The sequence below is a fragment of the Vulpes lagopus genome, chromosome 9 (genome assembly GCF_018345385.1).
Source record: "Vulpes lagopus strain Blue_001 chromosome 9, ASM1834538v1, whole genome shotgun sequence".
Taxonomy (NCBI): domain Eukaryota; kingdom Metazoa; phylum Chordata; class Mammalia; order Carnivora; family Canidae; genus Vulpes; species Vulpes lagopus.
Window position 1 is genome coordinate 8,707,031 of NC_054832.1, and position 22,987 is coordinate 8,730,017.

Here is a 22,987-nt window from a genome sequence, read left to right on the forward strand (position 1 = left end):
TTGATGCAGCTAGACGTTAGCTCGAGGAAATCTTCCTGGAAAGGAAGGAATCCTGTGTCCCATTGGTAGGATCACAGGGCCAGCCGTCCTAGGGGGAGGGCACAATGTCACAGGTTAGGCTTCCCATGGCGCTGGCGGACTCCAGAAGCCAGGGAGCCCTTCAGAGACGGCCAGAGAGCCATCGGAGGATGTCAGCGAGCAGAAGGCAAAGGCTGAGAGTAAAACCCCTGGAGCCCTAGGTGGGCTGGTGGTGACTCACTGTGTGAGTCCGCTAGGGGCTTGGGAGGGGATGGTCCAGAGGTCGGGCGATCCATCAGTGTCCCCAGGGTGAGTCCCCTTGGGACATTTCCACCCCCTATCTGATGTCACAACACTAGTGGTTGGTCTCCCTCTGCTAATGCCCTGAGTCCCCCATGTCCCCTGCAGCTGTGCACCCAGCAAAGCTCCCACACAGATGCCCACCATCCCACTGAGAGCGGACAGTGCCAGGTGCCCTGACTCTACTGCTCATTCCGTGACTCTTGTGGCCCCTTCAGAAAGGAGGCGCCTTCTCATTTCTTCCACAATGGAGATACCCAAGTTATACATGGTCTCATGATCCCTCAGATGCTCCCAAGTGAGTGTGCCAAGACCCTGCAGCCCAGCCCTCCACCCTAGCCAGATGCATGGCAACTCTAGTGGTTGTTTGTTTCAACTCCCCTCCTTAAACCTAAAGGGGGAAAAGACTAAAAGAATGTTCTCCTGGACAAAGGAGATGGAACCATGTGATGAGGTGGGGCAGCTGGTGTGCATTCTGGGCCCCTTGACCTCCCATGCAAAGCTCAGAGCTCTGTGCTGCTATACTGAGCAGCCGTGCCTGCGGCTGCGAGGAGACAGCCTGGGTCCTTCTCCCACCTTCTCCAAACCACCACAAGTCACAGCTTCCTCTTCTAGTCATGGCTACTTGTAGGAAACACCCAGGGCCCCATCTGTTCTGGGAGGCAGGCACCCACCCACCGAGGCCATTTTGCAGGGCTACCTTTCAAGCTAGGGCAGGGGGGCGGCATGCTTGAGCAAACCCCATGAAAACATGGGTCTCCAAGGCCTTGCTCATTTGCTTTTATTTTTTTTAATGCAAATTCTTGTGAAATAAGTTTCTCTTTTTCCACCATGTGGGTGGGAGGTCACCTCGTAAAAAGAGGTGGAGGGGTCTCCCCAGCCCAACGCCCACTGGTTAAGAGAATTCCCCAGATCAGACCCAGGGTGTGATCCAGGCAACCACATCAATCACTACCAGCTGGCTTCTCCATCGCCCACCCCTGAAAAGTTTCCCTTGTGATTGGCCCAAATTTGATTTTCTCTTTTTTCTCCGACATCCCCTTGAAGAAAGGAGAGGAAAGTGGTTGCAGTGGATGCTGCATTAATGAGTTTCTAGCCAATGGATGCAGAGGGTTCGGGTTTTCACAAAACAGGCACCGACTCAGCTAACACCCATGCTTACTCATTTGGTGATGCTCCAATACCGAGGAAGTAGTGTGGGGAGCTGATTGATTTAGGCCAACATACAAGTGGAGCTTCCTCTGATGTTAGCTTGAGTGCTGGAGAATTAAAATCACCCAAAACCCCAGGCCCTACGAAGGGCTCTGCAGAGGGGGCCAGCCTGTAAACTGCTAAACAGATGTGTTTTCTGAGCTTTCAGGAGCATTTTCTTTCCTCCAATCCAGGGCTGTGAATGCCTTGGAACGTGGCTTTGTCCATCTGTTGGCTTCTGAACTAAGCTTTCCAGAACATTCATGATTACTCTAGTTCCCAGAGACTAATGTCACAAAACCCCCAGAGGTAGTGGGACTTGATGGAAACGGGTAGGTCTCAGAGACAAATGACCTTGCTGAGCTTCTAGTGTTGCCCCTGTTGGTCAGTCATTTGGCGTTGGGTAAGTCCCTTAGCCACCCAGAAGGGCAGGGCTCGGCTTGGCTCTCCGATGGAGACCAGGACAATCCCCTTCTGATAGCAATGACAGCACAAAGTAGCTACCCGATAAATATGGGGGAAATCACTTTTTCAAACTGCACTTGGGGCCACCTGATTGCACTAGACTAAGTCCAAATGCCCATTTAAAGCAGTCACATTGGGAGTTCCATGACTTGTTTCCCAAACATTCCAAATAACTCATTTTCTCTACAATTCTATTCTTTTTTTAGACTCTTCCTCTGTGCCAGACACAGACAGTACAGAACTGAGTAAGACCTAGGGAACTCCCATGTAGCTGAGAAATGACATATTTCTACCTTAAAGAAAATCTTAAGGTACAATTTCCCCACCACCACCTTGCTTTCTTTTTTTTTTTGTTTCCTCTCCTCACCTTTTGTCACCTTGACTTAAAGCAAGATCTCATTGACAGAGGGAGTATTGCAAACCCAGACACTGTTCAGACCCCTTTTTGTGCAAGTGTGGAAATCACACTAAACCAGGGCATTTACATAGCATGGAGGGTGCTGCCCCATGGAAAGAGGAGATGGGAGGGGCTCAGAGCAAGAAGAAGGGGGCAGGGAGGTCTCTGACCCAGCCTGGCACTTCTCAGTGAATGATTCTCAGACCACCTGCATCAGAGCCTCTGGAAAGTTGTCAAAAATGCAGATCGTGGGCCCTGCCCCAGATCTGCTCATCAGAATTCGATGCTGGTGCATTTCTTCCAAGGCCCTTGGCTTAAACCGAAAGCTGGCATCCCCAGACCCAGATTTCAGCCCTGCTTCTGCTCTTAACACACAGTGAGAGATGAGAGAAGAAGTCAGCTTGTCTCCTTAGGGTCCCTCTGGCCTCACTTGTAAAACACGATGATGGGAGTTCCTCTGCTTATAACGTGCCAGACGTGATCCCGAGTGCTTTACGCACATCCCGTCTCCCTCCTCTCATCAGCCACAGGAAGCGATCACCGTCACAGGCAGTCCAGTGCCACGGAAGGCAACCTGTGTCAGATCTTTGAATAGACCCACATTGCCCACCTGGGTCTTACTCATCCCACTTCTGGCCCATCAGACGGTTCTAGGTGGAATGTGATTGTTCAACTCTTACACTGAATGCACAACTTCCGTTCTTGCAATGACCACACAAAATATACCTAGTCCATCAAAACATGATTTCACAGTGCATGGGATGGGGCTAAAGTTTTTTTTTTTTTTTTTAAAGTAACTTAACATAAAGAAAGACACTGTTAGGTGAATGGTGGTGCAGGTGGTATTCAGTAGCATTAGGAGAAGAGCAGGTGGCCAAGAGCAAGAGTTTGCACCCTCTGAGGCTGGGTGGCTGGGTTTTGAGACCGGGCCCTCAGCTTGCCATCCTGTGCTCCCAAGCAAGTCTTTACAACTCGCTGTGCCGTCGGAGAGCCTCAGGGCCTACTCGGTCCCCATCCACCCCATCTCAGAGATGGGGCAGCCAAGATGTTGGACAGAAAAGAACTTGAGAGCCACTATGTCTCACTTTTCAACCCACAATACAGGACCCACAGGTACAACCTACGGTTGGTGGTGATCTGCAGAACTCAGTAGATTTCCTATCAGGCCAGGCTGCCCAGTCCTGTCTGATTGGTTACTTGTGTGTATTTCCTGTAAAGGATGCTCAAAGTAAGGCCTGCTTTGACCCTCTGGAGGCCACGGACTGGGGCATGATTCAAGCAAGTGCAAAACCAGAAGCTGAGAGCACTGGCTTGTTTAGCTCCTTGCCAACCAACTGCACTCAGCTGCTGGTGCCAACTTGGAAGCCTCATTTGGAGTCAGCCTTTGTCCCAACCTGTCAAGGAGCAAGTGTTAACTGGGGAGAGCCTGGTAATTACATGCCAGGGAGAGCTCAGTGGCCTAGGGACACGACCATGAGCTTAACAAGCCGCATGCTCTCCCTGGCACAAGCCGCATGCTCTCCCTGGCACGCTACTAAAACTCTCCCAGCCTTTGTTTCTTCACTTTTTAAATAAGAATGTACATTCCCTAGGGTTGTAGGGAGCATTGGGAGTAATGACAGGCTGGTTTTGCTAGAATAATAAATGGAATCTACTGAAAGGTTTTTAGCATTTAAAAAGAAATGGTAATGATTCTACAAGGAATAATAATGCAAAAAAGGGGGGGGGGGCCTGTCCTCCTTTGACCAAGTAATATCTGTGGCTAGTAAATTCTGTCTGGGTCCCTTTCTGTTTTTGGATTCATTTCCTGTTTTAGACTTTTGTACATTTGGTTCGATATGATGAACCATCAGTAAATATTTGGTCTTCTGGATTTCATCTTCTGTTCTCACCAAGTGGAGTTTGCTCTTAGAAGAATAGAATAGTTTCAAATTTACACATCCAGAGGCTTTTCAAAATTTAGGACACTGTCAGCTGAAATCGGTCTTGGACTATGTAACGCTCATCTCAACCGTCCCATAAACATGATATCAACGTGCTCCTGCCCACCCCGTAGAGGCAGGTTCTATACATAAGCTGCATCATGCATCTGATCTCAATCATATAGGGTAGATTTCAATATTTCCCATTTTTATACATGAAGAAATCAAGTTCAGATTGGTTAAAAATAAATCTCTCCCCAAATCGCAGAACAATTAAGTGGTGGAGGTGGAATTTAAGCCAGGTCTGATTGATTCCGAAGCCCATTCTCTCTTCTGAAAATCCTCTCTGGATTTCTCCCTTATGCACGGCACATTTCTTCACTCACTTTGTTTCCTTATCTTAAATCTGCGATAATCCCGTCCATGCCTCTCCTTGGGACCAATCCCTTCTCTGATTTAATTCTAGGGCTCAGCTCTCCACAAAACTTGGGCCTGCAGGAGGACCTGACAGTGTGTTTGAGCTTTATGAGCAAACTTGACTTTCCCCCTTTGCATGAACTCTACTATAGGGACCTGGTGAGACAGGTGGCAGGGATGGGCCTGAAATCCCCGCAAAGGACCAGGCCAGGGGCATTATTTTTAAGCAAAAGTCCCAAAGCCAGGCTTTCTCAGCGACGTTGAAGTGTTACAGCTATAAAAACATCGTTATTACGGAAATTCCACAGGAAACTCCACACTGTTATTGTGAAATTGAAACCCTCTAGTCCCTGAAGCCTCTTTCCACTATTGAGACAATTGTTTTTATTATGGGATTGTGTTTTTTGTTTCTGTTTTTAAAGTAAGGAAAGGCGGTTGTTCTGTTTCACAGTCTTCGACGGGGAATCAGACATGAAAGCCCCAACCCCTGCACAGACAGAAGGTCTATTTCAAGGTTCTGTGATGGGCTCAGATAACAAACGCTGTGCGCCTCCTTCCGACACTTGTTTTTCACAAGGGGTTGGGTCTGTGATGACCGCCATCACGCTGCTGCCACAAATCAAGTTTCCTTCTCTTGGGCCGCTTTAGGCAGCAGGATGGGAACTTTGAAGAGCCCTGTAGCACAAGCATGTCTCCTTGTTTTCATGTCAGGAACCTGCTCTGAAGATCTGAGATGGGGCAGCGGGTGCTGGAGAGGACTGCAGGGCAGCTCCTCCTGGAGTTCACACTCATTCCCCCCGAATCACGCAAACTCCCGAATACAACCTGGATAATTGCATCAAAGGAAAAGCCTAGGGACCCAGATGGGAGGTCAGAGCAGAGGCACTAGGCAAATCTCCTGGGGGTGGAAGGGTTGAGAAAAGGGAGAGCAGATGCTTTCCTGGCAGAAGGAGCAGCCTGTTTGCAAGCCCTGAGGATGGGGCATCCTGGCAAATTGAGAACACGATGGCTCATCCTCATCATTCACTGTTCCTGAGGCAGTGAAGAGACCATGTTAATAAGTGGCCCCTTCATTTTTGGGGTCATTAGCCCGGATTTCCATTATGAAGATGTTTTCTAATCTCTCATTTTCCAGACTAATGCGGGCCCAAGAGAGGGAGGCTGCAGCCCCACTCAGAGTGCAGAGTCAGTCTCAGAATCAGGGCCACTCTACGGGGAAGCTAACCAAGTCCTCTGCATTAGGCCCTCCTTCACTGTCACCCCATCTTCCTAGGGACTGTACCGGGTTCTGCATTTGCAATTTCTTTTCTGTTCTTTTTCTTAAAGAGGATTTCCACATTTGCATGGGCTTCATGCCTCACAAAATCTGGATCCACCCTTTATCAGAACTCAGGACTTCTGGCTTCAAGCCCAACAGCAGGGCTGCCTTCCTACTACTGAGCTGGGTCTGGGCTACATGGGGAAAGAATCCTTTAATTCAGCAAAGCAGCACGTGAGGGAAGTGTCCCCATAGGCTCAGGGGAAGCTCCACTGGGTCAGCCACTCCCTGGCCAGGCACAGCTCCTTCTCATGAGGCCTGACTCCTTTCGGTGATCTTGGCCAGCACGAATCACTTTTGGTTTCCATTTCACGCCTACAAATGATTGCTTCTGGCTGCATTATTGTCTGCAGCTCAGCTTCCCCAAATGAACAATCCACTGGAATGTGCGGTTCCATGGTGATAACTGGCTTCTGATTCACTCTTACACGTTCTACTACTGAAGCTATCTTTGGGTTTACTCTATCTGGGCCCTTGTGAGCTGCAGGGTCCCCAATATAGGAATTATAAGAGGCAGGGTCTGTACCCCACAAAATGGCCAGTTTGGGCCACCAAACCTGCCGTGCCCGAGTGCTGGGATTTCTCCAGGTTTTTCTGGGGTGCAAGGGGCAGGTGATGACTCTTCCCACAATTACTTATAGACTCTCTAGAATGTGAGCTCCATTAGATGCAGGGAGACTTGGCTTGCTTTTGTTCACATGTTTGGCCCACAGTAGGTGCTCTGAACAATCGCTGAGCAAGTGAATACATGGTAAGTCACCCAGAATTGTGAGTGCAGATGCCCAGCCAGCCGACAGAGCAATAAACCATAGCAAATGGTACTGAACCTGCCCATTCATAAGGTGTATTATTTTCCAAAAATGCACCCCAATATTACTTTGCCTCTAATGCACCTGAATTCCAGAAAACTGCTAAGGCTGTGAAACAAGCAGTTTTGCTGAGCACCAAAAAGTGAATTCACATGTTATCATTCCTTCTCTGGCTGACAGTAAACTGTACTCACATGAACCAAACAGCACGCTTTCCTTTTCAAGACGTCACCAGAATTACACCAGAATTACTTTCAATGTACATATGAAGAAAAGTACTTTTCCTTCCACCCCTACTCCAACATTCCTCTTAAATAGATCCCCAGCATGGTGCCTTATATTCGATAAGGAAGAAGTGCTTTGTGGAGCTTCAGAGTTAGAGTCTTTGGGTCCCAGTGGTTCCTCAGGACTCATGTAGCCCAACCAGACAGCCTATCCCAAAATGTGACAGATGGGAACCTGCAAGCCCTAGGCCACGTAATAATAATAATAATAATAATAATAATAATAATAATAATGCTTTTATGGTCTCTTATCATTCATGGGGTGCTGCTAACTACTTTCACCTCATCTCAGACAGAAACTGGAATGAAGTATTATTAGCCTCACTTTAAAGATGGGGAAACCAAGGCTAGGATCAGTAGACACAGTGGCAAACCTTGAAGCCAGATCTTGTGACTTCAGCTCAAGGACCTCAGGATCCCCACTTCTCTAAGAAGAACATCAGAGCCAAGGCAGGCTTGGGAATGGGAGTTAGGGCACCGACCTTGGGGTCCCTTCGAGCTCCTTGAGCCACCCTCCCTGAAGAGAGGAGGGCCTGTTTTGCACTGCTGTTCCAAAGCAAGCCACCTATCTCCAGCCAAGAAGTCCGAGGAGGGGCTCGTGTCGGCTCATCCCCTTCCTGGGGCTGGTCACCTTTCACTTCCCTCTGAAGGAGAACACCCCTTGCCTTTGTTTCCCTAGGACTGGACAGCGACTTCTTGGCTGTACTGAGTGATTACCCATCTCCTGACATCAGCCCGCCCATATTCCGCCGGGGGGAGAAACTGCGAGTGATTTCTGAGTGAGTTGGTTTTCCAAATGTTTCACAATCCCTTAAAATGGGTGAACTCGATTTAAGCGGGAATCGTCAGATTTTAGCAATAGTTGTCCAACTCCACTCGGGCCTTGGTCCAATTATGAGATGAGAAATTTAACCTGTACAGCAGATCCTAGTGCTTAAACCTTAATACCGCCAGTGCTCTAAAACCTTCAGTGGCTCCACGTTGCCTGGAGGATTAAATTTAAATTCCTTAACTTGACTTTTGAGGCCCTTTATCATCCAACTTCTCATGTTGGTCTCACCTTCCATCCTTCCTAGACCAGTGCAGTATGACCTCAGGCAGGAGGACCCAGGGGGTCTGAGAAAGCTTCTGATGAGAAACAAAAAGCATTGCCTTCCATCCTGTTGTCTCTCCATGACTCAGAATGGGCTATGGAACAAATAGAGGGCTCTAAGCTTCCTTTATTTAGGTTCCCATTGATACAGACAGAACTATCTTGGTTATATTGTAGGGTGTAATTCTGCGTAGTGAACATTTATTTTTAAAAAGCCTCTAATTCTGACCCATCAGCTGCGGATCCCCAAAAGATGGTTAGTGCCAGCATGTGGGAATGGCTCCTGCTTAACTCGGGATGAGGGATATACTTAAAAACCATATTTGCATATGGAGAAATGTGATCACTGGTGGGTTTTAAAAAAGAAACAGCCTTACGTGCCCGAAGTTAAATCTGATTACTCTGTTCACTCACTCGCTTTGCCACTCACTCATCCACCCTTTCCTATCTGTTCTTGTTCTTCCAGTGAAGGGGGCTGGTGGAAAGCCATTTCCCTTAGCACTGGTCGGGAGAGCTACATCCCTGGGATGTGTGTGGCCAGAGTTTACCACGGGTGAGTACATTTCTGAAGTGGCATCTCTAAAGCATGATACTGATGCTAGGGACATGGAGATTCCAGCCTGGCGTTGTGGAAAGAAAGTCTCAAGAGGGTTATGCTTACTCTCACTCAGTCCACAAGGTTTGCCAAGTGTCACTTTGTCAACCCAGCAAAAAACAGTCAAGAGCTGTGACCAGTGGAGCACAGCTGCTCAAAGTCAGCCTGTCTGTGTTGCCATCCTGCCTCTGTCACCTGCAGGCTGTGACAGTGGGCAAGCTACTTGACATCTCCTGTCCCAGCTTCCTTTCCTCATCTGTCAAACAGAGATCACGATGCAGAAAGGCAGGTACCATAATCGATAGTAAGAGCAAAGTGCAGGCTGTGAGGCCTGTGAAGTGGGGTAACCTGTGGATAGTCCCTGGAACAATGCCTGGCATTACAGTAAGCACTTGGTACATATTAGCTATACTCTTATCAAACCCTACCCAGAACACCGAGAACACTTATTGCCCAAAATGCTTACTTACCCAACCTGACAAATGGAGAAGTCAAGCAGAAAAGGAGAAATTCTCATCTGCGTGGCAGATGAGCAACCAAGTGCACTGCTTTTCCCTGCAGTTGTAGAGACAGGTGGCTCTGGAGCCCAGCACCCCTGGGTTGGCATAGGCAGGGCTCAGTTCCCCAGCTTCCACAGTAGGAGCTCCCCACAAGCTCCCCACCTCCTTGACCCACGGTCTCCTCATCTGTCAAGCTACCAAAGCCAGAGCTTGGCATAGAGGAAAGAAGAACGAAAAGCATCATTTTTTATTTGGAGGGATTCAGAAATAACTGCTTTATATGCTCACACCTGGCAAAGTAGAGTTATGTGCCTACATAGTTTGCAGAATGTAATTCCATGCACTTAATTGCAGCATCATGGATTTTTGATTTTGATCATATCCAAAGTCATTCCTGAGCCTAGGATGATGAAGGGAAACAGCAGTAGGACAGGAGCTGCTATGACAGCCATATTCTGAAATGTCAGTCACGCAACCCTTCCGAGTCAGCTGTGCGTCCCTGACCCATCCGCTCCTTTGGCAGACATGCATCAAAGCCTTCATGTGGAAGACGTGGTACTGTGCGCTGCTGGGGGGTCGGGTGGTGGGGAGCCCAGATGAGTAAGAGGTAATTACAGCCCCACGGAGCTTCTGATCTAGCAGATGCAACAGATGTCTTTAAAATATCGAATAGGAAGAGGCGGTGCAGGAGAATGGTTACGGAGTTCGAGGTCCCAGGAAAATGCATTGCAATTCTAGCTTTACTAGTTGCTGACAGAGAGCAACTTGGACAAATTACTTACTCACTCTGACCTTCAGTATCCTCATTGGTGAAGGAGACACAATACTACCTGTCTTAAGGGGTTCATATGAGGGTGAGATTTCAATGCCCATAGGGGCACCTGGGTGGCTCAGTCAGTTAGGCATCTGCCTTCAGCTCAGGTCATGATCTCAGGGTCCTGGGATTGAGGCCCACATGTCAGGCTCCCTGCTCAGTGGAAAGCCTGCTTCTCTCTCTCCCTCTGCCTCTCTCTGTCTCTGCTCATGCTCTCTCTCTTTCTCTCAAATAAATAAAATCTTAAAAAAAAAGATATTTCAAAGCCCATAATTTGCATTATGCCTATGATTAGTATTCATACATGACTGTCACTATTATTTTTATTGTATTCGTTCCCATGAGTGGAATTTCCTGGAGGGATAGGGAAGGATGAATGTTTGTCGCAGACACTAAAATAATTAATACACCATACATTGTGCAGAACTAAGGGGGTAGTTAAAATATGAGGCTGAATCATCATCTTAACAACAAAAGTGCTCTCCGAGGCCAGTATATAAATAAACAGTATCTGATTATATGTCTATGGTCTTCTAAGAGTCTCCCAGCCACGGTGCTAAAATGACTCGCTTGCGTGCCTTGGGGATGCCAAAAGGGTACGATGCAGTGAAGCATTGATACTTGCCACGGCATGTGCTAATTCAGAACTGTGGATTAAAAGCCAGGGGTTACCCCCTGAAATACAGAGACTGTTAAAAGGGATGTATAATTGCTTCTGAGCACACCCCAGCCAAGTGTTAACAAAGCATTTCCTTCCACTCTGGGATCTGGCTGGGGCCGCTCTGCAAAATGAGGAAGTGCCTGCTTCCTTAGAACATAGATTCCTTTGTGCACGAAGCTGCTTTCTAAAGCATATTCAGGAGTGTTGGCTCTTCTATGGAAGGTGAACAGTCTGTTGGACACCACAGTATTACAACTGGACCACAGTATTAGAACTGCCTTTTTTTTTTATTCTTAAGTAAAAAAAAAAAAAAAAGAAAGAAAATTAAAAAAAAACCACAGAAACGTGTCAATGCACCGTGCAAGCAATGACAACTTGACAACTTTCTTTAAAATTAGTTGAACAAGAGAAGACAGGACGGAAATATGATGAATGCCAAGGGGGGCTTGTTAAGTTGGTGGAATTATGCACCACCGTGTCTGTCTTTCTTGTGCCCGTGTCATCTACTCATTCACAAAAATCAAGGTATCAAGCTTGATAATGTGGACGCAAAGATGAAGCCCAAACAGACAGACGCAGTCGCTGCCCTGGTGGGGTGGTGAGGGAGCGACAGGGTCACTAGGGGTTAAGACAGAGACCTCAAGCAACATGCCACCAGGTACCTTATCGTGGTTTAGAATGCTCCGTTGAAAGATCAAAAGTAGGGAGGAAGGGAGGAAGGAAAGAAGAACCGATTGCCCACCTTTTTTCATATGCACTGGACTTTGTTCTTAATCTCGGTACCACCTGCCTGTTGGGGGAGGGTGTGCTCGGGGTACTCATGCCATCCTTCTATTTCCCAGCTGGCTGTTCGAAGGGCTAGGTAGAGACAAGGCAGAGGAGCTGCTACAGTTGCCAGACACGAAGATGGGGTCTTTCATGATCCGAGAAAGTGAGACAAAGAAAGGTGAGTGGCTTCTGAGTCCCCTTTCCGTGCCAGGGCTGAGCTGAGCAGCTTTTGTTCCAGGCTGACTCGTGACACGGGTCATTTTACCTCCTCCCATGACACATGTAAACCCATCTGATCTGGTGAGGTCCCTGCAGCCCACCCCCAGCCTCCCCAAGAGGCCAGCATCAAAGCTAGGGACCCGGGGTGCCTGGAGGGCTCAATTGGTTAAGCATCTGCCTGCAGCTCAGGTCATGATGTCAGGGTCCTGGGATCGAGTTCTGTATCAGGCTCCCTGCTCAGTGGGGAGTCTGCTTCTCTCTCTCTCCCTCTTCCTCTGTGCTCACTCTCTCTCTCAAATAAATAAAATCTTAAAAAAAAAAAAAAAAAGGACCTAGAGACAGGGAGCAGGGACCTGGCAGGACAGGGTCACAGGTGGACTCAATGAGTCCCGCAGGCTCCTCCTGGGAAACGTCCTATCAACGGGGAAGGAAAGCAAATAGCAGGTGTAGGCAACACTGGGCCGGAATGAACAGGCTTCAGACTCGGCCTGGCCCATGCTCTCAAGCTCTGTGCCGTGGGTGGGACATTGGCTCCTCCGAGGGCAGTGGTCTCATCCGTGGTGCCACTCGAAAATAATCGTATTTATAGTGCTCTTGCTACACAGGAGACTGGCGACATTGGTCTCCCCCGTGCCCTACAATGAATTCACACAGCTTAGAGAATCAGGTCAGGCAGGTTTACCTTCTTACCTACTCACCGCGATCATTATCGCCATGACTTCCTTACATCTTACACATAAAGAAATTCAGCGAAAACAAAATCGCAGGGCTCTTTGTCACACACTGTTCAGAGCCAGGGATCTGGCTCTGAGATCTGGTTTTGGCTGCATGCATTGCTGAGAAGGCACCTGTGTCACTAAGTCTGGGTGCCCCTTCCTATAACCTGGGGTTGACAACAGGAAGGTGCTTCGAACAGTATCCAGAACATAGAAGCACTTTAACCACCAGGAGCAAGACCCTTACCAGAGAGGGCTTTCCCAGACTCATGAAAAGGAGCATCATTTTAGAAACAGAGGATCCATTCAAGTTCTTAGCCTGCTTCTTGTATCCTCGATAGCAAAGAAGAGAAAATGTGATTATCTGAGAGTATTTCCCCACATACCTACTAAGGGCCAGTGTGATTTGGAGCTAGAGCCCTTCATCAAAATGAGCATCAGCCTTACCTTGGAGAAGAAAGGACCAGATATAGGAGATTTAAAAAAATATATATAAGAACAACTTTTCTCTCAAAAACTCGAATGTGCTAGGGGAAAACAAGATCAAAGCAAAGACCAAACTTCCTGTGCACATCCTGGCAGTCCCCGGAGGCGGGAGACCCAGGCTCACATAGAACTTCTAAGCTGGCATGGCCAAGCGAGGGAAGAACCCAGCTTGAGGAGCCAGAGCTGATCTAAAAATAGAGGATGCTGTCAGGCAGATCTGCAGCTGAGCTGGGGCTGGGGCTGGGGCTGGGGCTGGGCTGGAGGCGGGAGGGTAGCGGGCTCGGCTCCCTTGGGTATGCAAAGTTTTGATAATTTTCCACCTGCCACCTTTGACCTGCTCACCCTACTTCCAGTTCCTGTCAATGTTACAGGAAGATGCATGTTGGGCTTCAGAGGGCAGACCCAGGGCAAGGGTAGGAAGGCCCATCAGCATGCTCGGGGAAGCCTGTTCGGGACAGAGTCAGACCCATCTCCCAGCTGCCTGCCTCCGGCCACGGCACGCAGGGGCCCCGAGCCTCATGGCTCCATCTATAAACTATCTCGTTTCACCATCTAGGGAGTGATTTCACTCCTGGGACCCTGGGGACAGAGAGGCGGGGCTCTCGAACATGACCTAGGTCTAAGTCTCCCACTTGCCACTTGGTGGACAACTAGCATAGGAGAGCACAAGGTGCCTTGCCCAAAGTCCTGCTCTTCTTCTTCTTCTTTTTAAAAGATTTTATGTGTTTATTCATGAGAGACACAGAGAGAGAGGCAGAGACACAGGCAGAGGGAGAAGCAGGCTCTTCATAGGGAGCTCAACACGGGACTCGATCCTGGGACTCCAGGATCAGGTCCTGAGCCAAAGGCAGATGCTCAACCGCTGAGCCACCCAGGCGTCCCCAGTCCTGCTCTTCCTAACTCACCCTGAATTGCTACCTTCATGGTACTTAAGGAGAAACAGCACCTTTTACACATTTCTTGGGGATGTCCAAAAAAAGTCTTCGCTGCCACTTTTTTCCAAATTTTCAAGAAAACCAAGTGTAAGGCAGCACCAAGAAGGAGCAGGGATGGGGAAGTGGTATGATGTGGAGGCCTTCCAGAAAAGTGACCCCGGAAGCTCACCGAGCAAAGACTAAGCGGGAGCCCCTGAAAATCTGTTTGCAGTTCGGCTCATGCAGCAGGGCTGCTAAACGAGTGGTCTCTGCAGGGTGAGCATGATCCCCGAAGACGGGGCCCTAGAGGCTGCCCCTCCAAATGCAGGAGGGGTGCCCGTCTGGGTGTTCTGGTTGTCTCCCAAGGCTGAGGAGGCGTCTCAGCCGCCGTGGTGGGGGGCCCCCTCCAGCAGGCCGCCCTCAAGGGGCCATGAGGGACGCCTCTGACCTGTCCTCCATCTCTTGCAGGATTTTACTCCCTCTCCGTGAGACACAGGCAGGTGAAGCACTACCGCATCTTCCGCCTGCCTAACAACTGGTATTACATCTCCCCGAGGCTCACCTTCCAGTGCCTGGAGGACCTGGTGAATCACTATTCCGGTAAGAAACACCCCGTGGGGACAGATCAGTGAAGCCCCCTCTGTGCTCACTGCCCCGCGGTGCCTGCGGCTAGGCCGTGCGCGGGTCCCCGGTACCTGACGGGTGACCCACCTGGCTCTCAGCCCGCTCCCTTACCCCGCTCTTCCTCTTGCTAATGCAGACTATAGGTTTCAAGCTAGAACAGGCTGCCTGTGGAGGCTGCGTAAGTAAGTAAAACGCAGCAGATCTCAACCTCACCCTCTTCCTACCTGCAGATGGAGAGAAATAGGATGGCCCGATATTTGCAACCCCAAACAGGTGGCACTTCCTCTAGGGGACCACAGGTTTAGGGGCCGCTGAGGCTTTGTTCTGCAATGCCACTCATTTCCCTTCGTGCCTAGTAAAATCCTCCTCTGCCTCCAAGGTGGCAGGAAGCCACGTCCTTGCTACTCGTTAGGAGTCAGGTTGACGGCCTATCCTCCGGGCTCCCATGGGTGCCGGCGTTTCCCCAGAACGGGGTCCCTCTGCCTTGTGACCTGGTGAACCATGTCCTAGTCTGGCATTCCCAAGCACTTTGCTCATTTGGATATGCTTCCCCGTGGCCCAGGAGGGAGGTCCCCGTTTTCCACACTGGCCAGGATGGGGAGCACCCTCCAAGATGGCAGCAGCAGAGCGGATTTTGATGGAGGTGACGGGGAAGAGTAGAGTCAGAAGCAGAGACCAGAGTCAGACTGTGACAGGCCTGAATGCCGGCCCAGGAGGTGACATTTTACCCCATGGGAAAGGGAGGGAGAGTTAAAAGTTGGTTCTGGAACCTCTGTTCACACCCCAGATCTTATGGGCAACCTGGGTTGGTTGTTCGCCTTCCCGCCTTATTTTTCTTCTCCATGTAAGGTCCTTATTCCTTGGGGTGCTGTGAGGAATCCTCAGGGTAGGGCAGGGAAAGCACTGAGGGGAGGGCCTGACACGTGAAAGGGGGCTCCTGCTCACTAACATTGGCCTCTGTCCCTCGGCCAGGACCTCTCCTACCTCCTCCCTTCCCCTGCCTACTGGAGGGAGGAAGAAAGAAGCTGCTCTTACTTTGTAGGCGTCTTCCCACTTCCGGGTTCCGGAAAGACACCCCTGGGTGTCTTTGCTAGCGTTCTATAGGGTGTGCGGTCGTGGAGGGCGTTTCTCAGTGAAAAGGAGCCCACAGGGGCTGGGTTATGACACCTGGCTGGTGAGAAGGGGACAGGGCATGGAGGAAGCATGGCCTCTTGGGAGACACAGGCCCACACTTGGATCTGGGATCTCTGAGATCTTAAGAAGAGACCTTGCCTCTCTCAGAGCCTCAGCGCCCCGTTCATGGAAGGTGGTTGGGAACAGCCCCCTTGCAGGTGGTTGCAGTGACTGGATGGTTCATGTAATGCGCACCCTGATGTAATATGATGTGTCCATCATCACAGCCTGGAGCAAGGCGGATGCAAAATAAGTGATACCAAATGTTACTTCTGTGATACCTGGAAACCTAGCAGCTTTGTTAAAAATGAAAGAGGAAGGGAGTCCTGGAGATAGTCAACTTTTACTGATTATGAGTAAAGGTTGGTTGTGGTATTGGGCTTTTAATAACAATCATCGAGAGGTGAGGAGACCATAAGTTTTGCATAAACAAAAGCAAACATGAAAAGGATGCTGCCCCAGCAAAGGTTTTACAGACCGGGAGACCCGCGAGGCTTCCAGGCCAAGAGAACCCAAGGGGCTGGCACCGGTGCAGGAGCAGAGTCTTCCAGAAATAAGTCCCTGGCCACTGTGTCAGTTCGTGGATCACACTCATCAGTTCACTGCTGCCCGGGATCTGAAACCCTGAAATGCTTCCTGAGCCCCTGGGGACCCTGGAGTGGAAACAACGTGGCCAATTTTTACCTCTTTCCAGATTCTACCTAGAGACAGAGAAGCAGAAAAATTGTGCGCTAAGCGGTCTGAAAAGACGCCTTTCTGTTCCCGATGGCTTATATTTATTACCTGGTGCCTTGGGAATGTTCATTAACATCTCAGAGTCTCAGTTTCTTCATCTGTAAAATGGGGATTTTAGTCCGCATGCCTCTTATGAGACCATTGTTGGGACCAAAGGCAAAAACAGGAGTGTAAAGGTCTGGCCCTAAAGGATACTGCGTATGGTGGTGACTAAGAGGACAGAGCGGGTGGGACACAAGTCCCCAGATATGGCCAGGAAAGCAAAGGGCTGAAAAGGGGGACCATTGAAGGTAGGGTGGTTGGAAGTCCAGGAGCGTGAGAAGAATGAGCGTTCTGGAAAATTCTGTAGAGTAGAGAGAGTGAGGTGAGCATGTCCAGACCCCTGAGGCATGTAGGACCTCTCTGTCTCCCTGTTTCAGTGTCTGGTTCCGAGTCAATGGGGCAGGTTTCATTCATATTTCCGTGACCCTGATCAAGTGACCTGACCCCAGGGCTCCTCCCTGAAGTGGGTGTAACAACACTGGCCACTCGGAGCCAACGGGGCCTCGCTGAGAGGCGTTGGGCCGAGCTCAGTGCTGCGCTCAGGTTGGGTGCTAGAAAGTCAGTTCTTTGACTCATTGCAGGGAATCCTGCTCACCTTCAGGGTTAATGGCTCACAACACCCCTGCCCGTGCTGTCTACTGGCCCTGGTGGCTTCAGCCTGTGTCTGGCTCCATCTCCTCACCTCCTAACCTGGGAGGCCATTTCAATTTCCAGCCCATGACAGGTCATTATTTCACATGCACATCCAATTAAGCTCCCCTCATTCTCAGGATCCAGTCTCACATTTCTCGGGGAGGGGGGACAGTGTAGGTGGACATTTGAGTTCACGGTGGAAGTCAGATTGGACACCAAGAAACAAGGCGTTACTGGCCGCCACACTCTGCTCCTTGGTAGGAACACCCAGAGCTCCATCAATTAGGTTGGAGGTGGAGGAGGCCAGAGGTGTCATGTGCTCCCTAAAACCTGGTGATGGATCAGCCCCAGGACAGGGGGTTCCTTCCTGCTGCAAGCCAGCAGTGTCTCATGTCCTCAGCCACGTCACGTCCCCTGTGCCAGGGTCTGCAGCCTGAATTAGGCCATGCAGGTTGCAAGAACATCTGAGCACAGCAAGAACCAAGGCTTTCCCACAACCACGGGAGGTGGAATCTAGAATCTAATGCTCCTGGAGAGATCAGCAATTCTGGAAGCTCAGATAGTCCACACTAGCTGGGGCAGCGGGCAGTGGCTTATTTAATTTTCCTTCTCTTTGTGTGTGAACATCCAGGCTAGAGAAGAGAGGTTTTTCTTCATTTTTCCCCATCTGTCCACCTTCTCTTGTTTGCTTTTATCTTTGTCTTCTTCCTCCTTTATTTCTGGTGTCTTTTTTTTTGTTGTTGTTCTGTTTTTACTCCTTCTACCTTCCTGTATTCCCACCCTCCTGCTCTCTCCTTCTTCCTTCCTGTCTTGGTTCCGAGTGTGTTCTATCTTCCTGTCTTCCTGCACCTGTCTCAGCTGCCTGTGTGGAGGAAGTGCTGCTCCAAGGACCTGGACCCCGTGTTGATCACAGCGCACTTGACCGAACCATGCTTGAGCATGAAACCCTTGAGGCTGGGCCTCCTGAGGGTGCTCTGCTAGCTGTTCCCACTTGTTAGCCTGTTCCAGGAAACTGAGGCTCAGAGAGTTTCAAGGGGATTCACTATCAGGGGCGAAGCTGAAATCCAAACCCAAGGGTAGTTGATTCTGGATCCTAATCTTAATGTTCCACCTGCGTTGGGTTAAGTAAAGTGCGTATTCAGGGCACAGTAACATTTCTTAAACAACTGGACGTGTGACTCTCCATCCTGCCACGCCTCTTTCCTGTCTTGGCCTCAGTTTCCTCATGTGAACAACTGGGGAGCTGTACTGGATGGCCCCTCAGGCCCCACTGCCCACACTGGCTAGGGCAGCCCGGAGTCACTGACCAGTTGTCTGCTTCCCTCCTTAGAGGTGGCCGATGGCCTCTGCTGTGTGCTGACCACACCCTGCCTCACTCAGAGCACAGCTGCCCCGGCGTTGAGGGCCCCTGACTCACCCGTCACCTTGCGCCAGAAGACCTTTGACTGGAAGAGAGTGCCCAGGTGAGACATCTATGTGTGTGCGTGTCCTGCATGGATGTATGATCCCCAAACCCGTGTGTGAGCCTGACAGGCAGGCTAGAGCCAGCCCTATGGAAAGCTGGAGGGGGCGGAGACACTGAGCAGATGCACACCCACAGAATCCCCCTGTCCCCTGGGAGGCAGACCCAGCTCCAAGCCTCACAGTCATTGCATGTTAAGAGATATCTGTAGTTAGGAATTGTTGAGTTACCTTGATCAAACACTCATCCAGACATTCCACTGGCAAATTTAAGGAAAATCAGAAATCCGAATTGCCTGGGAGATGAAAAAAGCTGTTCTTCCTTGTAAATAACATAAAGAAATATTCGTTCAAATTTGCACGTGGAAGTTAGAGCCATTCAAAGAAATGGTGGTTCAGAGAGATTAAGTGATTTCTCCAAAATCCCACAGCCATAAATGTAAGAAGCAGGATTAGAACCGTAAATTAGAGAACCATAAGTTAACCAGTATTTTTTTTCCCCCTTTTTTCCTTCTCCCATTTTCTTGTTCTCTATCTTTCTATGCCCCTCTCTTCTCTCCCTTCTTCTGTCCCATTCTTCCCATGCACAGACTGCAAGAGGACCCTGAGGGAGCTGGGAACCCACTTGGCGTGGATGAGTCCCTTTTCAGCTATGGCCTTCGGGAAAGCATCGCTTCCTACCTGTCCCTGACCAGCGATGACAACACCTCCTTTGATCGAAAGAAGAAAAGCATGTCCTTGATATACAGCGGGAGCAAGAGGAAGAGCTCCTTCTTCTCATCACCACCATATTTTGAGGACTAGCCTGAGAACAGACACCATCATGTGCACCCAAATTAACAGAGGTTGGAACTGTCACCCGGGATTTGGCAGAGAAGCCTAGTTCCCTGGTCCCTGGGGAACTGCACATCTTCCAGAAGCCAAGAGAAGACATGTGGAGACATGAACTCACATCTTCTCTGTCCACATCATGACAAAGGGAGCCCCTCCCTAGTGTCCGATCAGCAGTGAGAGATCACAAAATGTTGAATCATGACATGATCGAGCAACATTTCAGAAGAGCCCTGTGTATGTGTGTATGTTCGTCGTGTTTGTGGGAAAGATAAAGACATTGTCTCACAAGAAAGTGCACAAGACCGTTCTCCAAAGAACTGTCCAGAGGGTCACACTCTGAGCTCATCAGAGAGAACTTCGCAAAAAAAAAAAAAAAAAAAGCCTGAGAAGATAAGCCGAAAAGCTGTGGCCTGGCTGGTCTAGGTTTGCAAATTGATCCCTCGCAATGAACTTTTCTCACCAACCCCTCAAGAGACCTTTGGTATGCAGCTCCTCTCTTTTGAAGGGACCTCAGTGACACTAAACGTTAATCTTCCTTATCTTCCCTGAATCAGGAGATCCTGGTGGCCTGCTGGTGCCAGAGCCACATGTGCAGGATTCAGACAGCCTCCTTGCTTCTGCAGAGGGCAAGGCAAAGGGGAGAGAGGGAGGCTGCTTGTGGGAAAATGAGAGGGTAGCTCTGGAGCCCTGCAAGCTTTCCTGGTGTCCCCGGCCGTGGCTTCATGGCACAGAAAAGCTTTCTGACATGCTGAGACTCTTGCCAGTAATAATGCACCAGTTGTTCACTCATGATTGCGGGAATAGGTAACTGTGTTAAGTCCCATGTCAGGTGAAAAATAAGAAAAAGAAAGAAGAGAAAAGGAAAGGAAGGAAGGAAGGAAGGAAGGAAGGAAGGAAGGAAGGAAGGAAAGAAAGAAGGAAAGAAGGAAAAACAGATCAGCAAAGGCAATCACAGTATAGACAGGAAGAAAAATGTACAAACAAATATCGTGAAAGTGGAGTGTAAAGGGAGAAATCAGCTCATGGCTCCAGGGAGACTGGGTCAGTAAGGGTGGCCCGTGAGCTCACGTCTCAGCTGGACCTTCACAGAGGCTAAGTGTGGCTGGATTGAGTAGGTGAGAATGGTTGACTTTCTTGGAAAAAAAAAAGAAAAAAGCAAATTGATTAAATTCTGAAGAATTAATTCTAAGTCTAAAGAATTAATTCATTAACGTGATTTTTCTGTATCATCAGTGTTTTATTCTAAGAAGGGCCTGGCAGCCACATGAAGAAAACTGCTGAGCTCCAGGAAAGAAGGGCGTCAGAGTGGCTTTAAATCTGTCATACTCATTTTAAGAGATGTGAGAGAGCACGGCAAAGTTCTAGGAAAGGGAAGTATTTATCTTGAGGCTGCCCATTGGGATCTTGTTAGGAAGGGGGCTGCAGATGCACCCATGACTCATTTTATCCTGTTGGAAAAGGATTCAGGGGGAAGAGGGGGGCCTGTGGAACCCCTCACTGCCTGATATGAGATGTCTGTCTGTTCACCACATGCGTTCCATAGATCTGAGATCACTGTGTTGGTGGTATGTGTATATGCATTTATGTGATTTTCTGTATCATCACATTCTGGTGTGTTTATACAAGAAGACATTTACAGTTTCCCCAAGAATCGCTAAAGGCAGTTTCAAGGGACCAGCCGATGTGTGGGAAATGAATATAACACTGTGGACGCTGACTTCCACCACAAGGCAGGGTGACCTCGCAAATGCCAGATGTTTGTACAATGTCTTATGCATTGTTTTCCGTTGTAACTAGTGTGCTGGGAACTTTTGGGGAGCACTCAGAGGTATTTCTAAGTGGGAAGCATTACCCTTTGCTAAATCATGTATTTATTTCTGATTAAAATATAGCTAATAAATATTTAACCCTTGGAATTCGGGGAGAGCTTTTTGGGTGAGGTGGGTGGGTGGCTCATTCAGAAGCTTTTTTGGCCTTTGAATTTTCAGACAAAGCTGGCCCTGGAGAGAGATGAGAGCAAGGAACATCAAGAAGAACTGCACTGGTTAGCAGCCCAGCTTTTCCTTGGAGTGCAGCCTTAAGAAAACTGGCTTTTGTGAATTTGGAGGGTGTCTTATGAAACTTGAAGATGGACATGGGGCTGGGGGGGGTCAGGGGAGAGAACAACTTCTTAATGATTGCTATGAACATCCTACCTCACCTGGATGACTTCTGCAGATCACTTGTGATACCTCTGCTTTCTGTTTTTCCAAGAATTTATCTCTACTCATTTTTTTTTCTACTCATTTTTTTTGACAAATTACATACTAGACTTCGATCCAGGCCCTAGGACTGTAGCAGTGAAAACCAGATGAGACCTCTGATATCACAGAGCTTGAGATCATAAATAAACAAGAAACTTTGTGACGGTGGGGGATGTAGCACAGAAAGTGGCACAGGCTGCTAGACCTGAGCATGACAGGGCAAAGAATCATTTAACTGGATGCTTGCTTAGGAAAGGCCTCTCTTCCAGTGGATACATTTGAGCTCCCATTCTAGCTGAGGCCTGAAAGATGAACAGCCAACAGCCAGGCAAATATCTAGGAGGAAAACCAGAGGCAGTAGAGTTAAGCAAGGCAATTCCTGTGGGCACGGACAAGGCTATCTGAGAAAGAAGAGCCTGGGTGGCTAGGCTGAGTGAGCTGGAGCAAGGGGCAGAGGGCTGCCTGCAGGGAAGCAGTTCCCATGGGGTTCTGGATGGGAGTATAGGGATTTCCGGCCTATTCTAGGAAAAAGACACAACCAAGGGAAGGATCAAATCAGGGAAATGCTATCATTTAATCCACATGTTTTAGAGAGCATGCTAGTTGCTATAAAGAGAACAGACTTTTCAAAGTCTGGTGTTGTATTACCTATTTGACACATAGTGAAAATGTGCAAGCTCTGAGGCCTAAGAATGCAGAATTTCAAAATAAAGGGATGGAAAGTTTTTTATGCAAAAATGATCAAAGGAAAGGCATTGAATTTTGAGACAAAGTGTAATTTAAGGCAAGAATAAGCTAAGGGCAAAGAGAGATGTTACAAAAGGAGCAAGACATTAAGAAGATATAATGACCGAACCTGTCTTAATCTAACAATACAGTTTCAAAAGATATTAAGCAACTGTTATAGGGAAAAATAGGTAAATGGATCATTTTATTTGGAGACTTAAACACACAATTCTCAGAAATGGAGAGATCAAGCAAAGATAAATAGGTAGATAGAGGGTTTCTATAATACTATATAACTTGTTTGCCAACCAGTGAAGAATATATTAGGTCACAGAGGATGTCCTAATAAATTTCAGAGTCAGCCTTCTCCAAGTCATGCTCCATGATAATAATGAAATAAAATTAGAAGTCAACTTGCAAAAGAATGGGTTAAAATCCTATGAATCTAAAAGCTTTTAAAGGAAGAAAAGAAAAAAAAATAATGGAAAAAAGGATACATCTCCTGTGGTTAAGAAGAGCATAATACAAGAAATAAAGACATAGAAATATAGGACACATCGCTACTTCTCCAAATGTCCAGGGCAGGCTGATATAATAGCAAGAGGGACATTATTGCTAGAAACCCATTG

At 48.6% G+C, this 22,987-nt stretch overlaps 2 protein-coding genes across 3 annotated transcripts in view; one reads left to right on the forward strand and one right to left on the reverse strand.

Moving 5' to 3' along the window:
- SLA (Src like adaptor) overlaps positions 1–21,305 on the forward strand; it is an 86,565-nt gene extending 65,260 nt beyond the window's left edge. For both annotated transcript variants that reach the window (XM_041768434.1, XM_041768432.1), the window contains 6 exons: positions 7,801–7,900; positions 8,681–8,767; positions 11,627–11,730; positions 14,356–14,487; positions 18,425–18,557; positions 19,146–21,305. In XM_041768434.1, coding sequence (XP_041624368.1) covers positions 7,801–7,900; positions 8,681–8,767; positions 11,627–11,730; positions 14,356–14,487; positions 18,425–18,557; positions 19,146–19,359 — 770 coding nt within the window. In that variant the 3' untranslated portion in view covers positions 19,360–21,305. The remainder of the gene's footprint in view (positions 1–7,800; positions 7,901–8,680; positions 8,768–11,626; positions 11,731–14,355; positions 14,488–18,424; positions 18,558–19,145) is intronic.
- Positions 1–22,987, reverse strand: part of TG (thyroglobulin) — a 246,551-nt gene that overhangs the window by 72,498 nt on the left and 151,066 nt on the right. The window lies entirely within an intron of this gene.